This window comes from Solanum dulcamara, chromosome 2 (genome assembly GCF_947179165.1).
Source record: "Solanum dulcamara chromosome 2, daSolDulc1.2, whole genome shotgun sequence".
Taxonomy (NCBI): Eukaryota; Viridiplantae; Streptophyta; class Magnoliopsida; order Solanales; family Solanaceae; genus Solanum; species Solanum dulcamara.
Genome location: NC_077238.1, coordinates 39,771,439 through 39,776,871, shown reverse-complemented (window position 1 = coordinate 39,776,871; position 5,433 = coordinate 39,771,439). Strand labels below are relative to the sequence as shown.

The window sequence follows — 5,433 nt, the reverse complement described above, 5'->3', positions numbered from 1 at the left end:
AGATTCAATATCTCTCGTCTCATTCTCAATTACAAAATCAAGCTCCACTACATGATATAAAGCCCCCAATTTAGATCAATTGTTAAATCATATGCTAGAAGAACCCACAATAGACTCCCACCATATCTCTTGTTCAATAGTCTCTGGCCTTACGCATCTTTTACCAAACTTGAAAAAAAAAACCTTCCATTGTACTAATGTAGGAATTATCTTTTTACAGTACTTATTCCACAATCAGTTCAAAGGAATTTGGAAATTCTGAAAACCCACCATAGTTATGCAAATAAGGCTTTAAAGATACTACATAAAAATCTAAAACTCGAACCTCCTTCCCTAGGGAAACACATCTTATCTCATGATTCCCAATGTTTAGTCTTACCCTCATCTTTGTTGCTTCATAGGAATCTGTTGAAAATCTTGTGAAGTTCATATATAATGAACTTAGGTGGGACCACAACAGAAAGCAAATACAGAGGAGTGCTCTGTAACAAATTTAACACCAAAATGCAAGGTGTATAAAGAAAATAAATCTCCATTAATGGTTGCAGTTTATAATTTTAATCTACTATCCAAAAAGATTACAATAGAACACCAATTGGTTGCTGATATAAGCTTCAACATCAAAGCAAGTTTGCTATGCAATTGGAATTTGACAAATGCACCAAGTTCTTATAGCTCCAAACAAAAATAAACCAGAAACTATCCACAATAAACAAGTGTCAACAAGCTTGTTCAGAATCAACATTCCCAAAACCACCTTAGTTATCACCATTTTGCTGCTTCTTCAAAGATGTGTTATAGCTCCATCAACTGTCCAGTCGCATGTGGCTACTCGCAAACTGAAAATTCAGGTATGGCAGAATCAAATTCCTCAAGATTATGCTTATCAGATTTGTCAATGGATTTTTTCGGTGATACATTGTCAATACTATTGGATCTCTTCCTTTTGTGGGTCTGCTTGGTTTCATTCTCATTGACAGGCTGTGCACCTTTATCATCCTCCACACTTTTATCTGTTTCAACAGCTTCATCAGCCAGAATCTCGTCGTTTCCATCCAAGCCACCATCATCAACATCAGCACTTAATGCTGCACTTTCTTCCTCAATTTGTTGCTTCAGTGATTCTATCACATTCATCAACTCTCTATTAATCTGCCAACAAAACACCCTTTTGAGTAAGACCAAAAATTATAGTCAGAATAGTAAGCCTAGTGCTTAAAAAAAAACCATAATGATTAAGTTCTACTTATAGACGTTCACATATAAAACAGAGATTGTAATGATCAGATTTTGGAGTCCCATGAAGTCATCAGGTGTACTGTGAATTAGGTACCTGGGGATTCTGGAGGAAATCAGATATATCAGTTGGACACGACGGGCATTTCATTATATTTTTCTGGGCTCGTAATGTACGTCTGCCTTCACATGTCCTCTGTCTTGTAAAAGATTGCCCTGCAAAGGCACCATTCAAACATGCCTTGCAGAAGTTGTGAGCACATGGAGTGGTAAGCGGGTGATTCATCACTTCCCGACAAAGAAGACAACTAAACTCTGCACCATCAAGAACTTCATCTCATTTTATTGAGAAATATAATGGAAGAATAATGCAATCACACAGAATACATAGTCAAATCAGATTAGAAAGGAAAATATCTAATGAAAAGCGTTGAATGATAGGTATACCTTTCAAGAGCCTCTGCTTTACAGACATTGTATGTCTCTTTGGTCTAACTTTTCTCACTTTTGTTCCATCTTCATTTTCACATTGAACTGGTTTCCTACTAGGAGGAGGAGCCTTTTTCCACATCCAGCAACTCTTTTCCTCCTGTAAAACAGAAACAAATATTACAAACAATACCAGCATCCATGTAACTGTATGCTTTGCATTTCAATAAGTCAATAAAAAAACATTTTACTGCATTTACATAAAAAAGGTAAAGTCGCCAATTAGATTGGCAAAAAGTTATTAATAATCAGATAGTCAACATCCTTTTAATGTGCTACATTACAAAAAGGAAAGAATCCACTGGAGATTCTATATATCATCAGACAAATATCTAGCTTCTCACATCATAATCCCAGGCTGGAGCTCCTTTTCTCTCAGTCATATCTGTGGCACCTTTTAGTTCTTTGATGGGAGGCAAGGCCCTAGGACGGTCCCCATGTTCATCACTGCCAATATATATAACAAGGTGAATAAGAACATGATTAAAGGCCAAATAAAAGGGGATGGCATTATAGCAAAGTAAAAATGACACAGTAAGAGACCTGGTCCATGGTGCAGGTTCATTATCACAGCGCACAAAAAGGTATCGACAAACTTTGAATCCCTGCACAAAAGTCAATGTAATTTAAATAAATGAAAAAAAAATAGTTGGAGATACAGATGCATGAAGCTTCGAGCAAGAATTCAACTTGTTTTCCAGCTTTCCGCCAACACTTTTCAATCCTGTAGACCCCATCGTATCGTACTCCTTTATCTGGTGCATACGAAGAGCGTTTCTCCTTGTGGGACCTATACATATTGGAAAGGATAAAGATAAAACTTGTAAAATCAGAAATAAACTCCCAATGGAAATGAAAAAGATACTTGATGTGGATATTGAAATACAAAAAGACTTGTATTAACCCAACTAGTGGATGCTGATAGAATTAGTTTGTTGTCACAGGACAAGATATGCTCAATAGCAGAAAGTCATCATCCCAAAGCAAAAAAAGTTGATTGCAATATAGAACATGTATCACGCTACTTGCTACTACCAAAAAAATCAAAACAAACAATCATTGTGGAAGGAATGGCAAGACAGGTAACAAGAACATCAGCTAATTATGCAAACTTGGCTAAGCAAACTAGATATATTTTGTGGACCAGCTCATGACAGCATAAGACAACAATATATCAGCCAGCTTCCAGTCCAAAGAAGGAACAGCAAGAACTTGTTTCAGCTCTATACCAAATTATTCAGAGTTAAAGGCACCAACTGACCTCACAACTCGGACAGGATAACCCTTGAGACAGCTGACACGTAAAGCTTCATTAAGCTTGTCAAATTTCTGGTCAAACGATTGTAGCTTGTTTGTACGCTTGTTACCACTCAAGTCTCTTCCACCACTATCCAACACAAATCAACATAAAAATAGTTAGAAGAGTACCTCAGCAGAAACCAGCAGCAGATATTACACCAAGATTTATCAGTGTACATACAACATACCCAGATGTAGTCCAACTAGTGGGGTCTGAGAAGGTGGTGTGTACACAACCTTACCCCTACCTTCTAAAGGTAGAGATGCTATTTCCAAAGACTTATCAGTGTAAATAAGTAAACAAATGTGAAACCAAGCATTAATCTGGACTCACATTTAAGCAAACAAAAGACACTAAAAATAATCACCACAAAGTTGTGAAAAACTAAAAGGAAAAAACAGCTTAATGAAGAAGATCATTCATAGACCAAATTCAGTGTCAGGTCACGTGACTAATTACTCAAATAGGAACTAACATGATATTACAATGTGTGGATATTTTACAAGTAAAAGCATGGTTCACAAACACAAAAGAAATGGAGAACAAAAATTCAACATAGAAATATGTATCACAAGTGGGATTCATACTTACATAAATTTGAGTGAACAAGTTGCACGCAAGGTGAGTTTAAAAAGAAGCCAGAATGCACATGCATCCAAGAAAATGAAAAAAAGACCACAGACACTTTACCTTCCAGTATACAGAAACCATTCACCATGGTCCTCATCATCTTCATACCCTCCAGAAAGTGCAACAGACTGGGCCCCATAATCTGACTGCCCTGCAATACCAGCCACATGAGGGAAATGAGCCCCCCATTGCCGACACTCAAAACGATCCTCCCAAGTCTCACCAACCAAAACACCCAAGTTGCGCTCTGGATCATTGTCTGCTGAAATTGGTCCAAAATGGTCACCAGGGATTGTAACAAAAATCTTCCCACTGCAAGCATTAGCCTTCCCAGTCTTTTTTGCACGCTCAGTGGTGAAAGCTTTGTCAGGTCTATTTTGGTTGTGAATGAAATGTGCAACTTTTGAGGTCCCACCAGAGGTACCAGACCGTAGCATTCTTGCCATTCTTATGGCAATGACCAGAGCAGAGTTAATTCGAGGCTGGCTTGCCATTTTAGCTGGAATAGGAGTGCGACAGTTAGCACAGGTACTCTTCCGCTGTCCAACCCACTTTTGGAAGCACTTCAGGCAAAAATTATGACCACAAGGTGTCTGACATTGATAAGATAACAGTTTTAAGATGGAGCTGTATAAAGCTTGCAAGTTAAATTACTATTCCTTGAAAAGAAAATGAGCATTTATTCAACAAACGATTGAAATAACTTGTAAGCAAGTAATCAACCAAGTAGGTAAAATAATCCTAATGCCCAGTCTGTTGTGCTTGAGCGGTTCAAAGTCATGTACACAACCAATACTTTAGTGCTCAAACATCAAGAAAATAAAAGGTTAAAAAGAAAACCAAAACATGCATACACCATTTAAAGAAACAATGATAACTGCAAACCAAATACCATATGAGATATGAAGGAGGCACTCAGTAATTGAAATTAAGCCTAGCTTAAGATTCATCCTACACTTGTGATCAAGAATAAACTTTATGAGAACAAAATGTTAGGCTCCTTATGTTCCAATTGATAAATGTGAACCTAGAAGGAAGTCATCTTCAGCTAGCTACTAGTACAACTAAAGGGCAGCGACACTTGCATTTCTTAGGAAGTGAAATTTCAGACTAAGCTTGTATGCAAGAGTAGCATATGTTTAATACTAAAAGCATGAGTAGAATGAAACATAAAACATACAAAACGAAAGGGGGAAAAACTTAAAACAAAATGGAAAGGATATCAAGATATACCGTGACAGGTCTCTCTGGCAGTTGCATGCACATAGAGCAGTTCAAACTTCCATCGAGAATATTTAGCACATCGTTGTCTGGATTAACCCCCTCGAGAGTAGTGTCTTTGGAGCCTCCGCTCAAGAGCTCTTGTCGTCGCTTGGCCTTCTCCTGCTCGGTGAGCGAGGAATCAGATTCAATGGCTCGAATAGCGGCGATCAAGTCGCCGGAGGAGGAGGAAGCAGCGGCATTCTGTTTAACGGGGGCATCGGGAGACAAGGAGCAGTCAGGACACTCCCAGTTGACGGCGTCGGCCATGGAATCGGGAGGAGCAGAGAGGCAATTGACGTGCCAGGGAGTGGCACAAGTGTTGCAGATGAGGGATTCGTTCTCAGATGGCTTCGTTTTGCAGGCCATACAGACGCCATCGCCGTCGCATGGGAGATCGCTATCGTGCGCCATCGGAGAAAGTATAAGGTAAGGTAAAGTAGGGAAAATAAACCCAATGAAGTAGAGTGAGAAAGAGAGAGGGCGTTAAGAAAGAGCAGAGACGATTGGCGATTTTT

At 38.7% G+C, this 5,433-nt stretch overlaps 1 protein-coding gene across 1 annotated transcript; it reads right to left on the bottom strand.

Moving 5' to 3' along the window:
- Window positions 1–514: 514 nt before the first annotated feature.
- LOC129880518 (E3 ubiquitin-protein ligase ORTHRUS 2-like) lies at window positions 515–5,433 on the bottom strand. The gene is made up of 9 exons (XM_055954594.1): window positions 4,889–5,433; window positions 3,716–4,248; window positions 2,987–3,112; window positions 2,416–2,515; window positions 2,269–2,330; window positions 2,070–2,172; window positions 1,684–1,825; window positions 1,334–1,551; window positions 515–1,152 (listed from the first exon to the last, which is right to left on the bottom strand). The coding sequence occupies exons 1-9, from the start codon at window positions 5,327–5,329 to the stop codon at window positions 829–831; spliced, it is 2,049 nt and encodes a 682-aa protein (XP_055810569.1). The 5' UTR covers window positions 5,330–5,433; the 3' UTR covers window positions 515–828.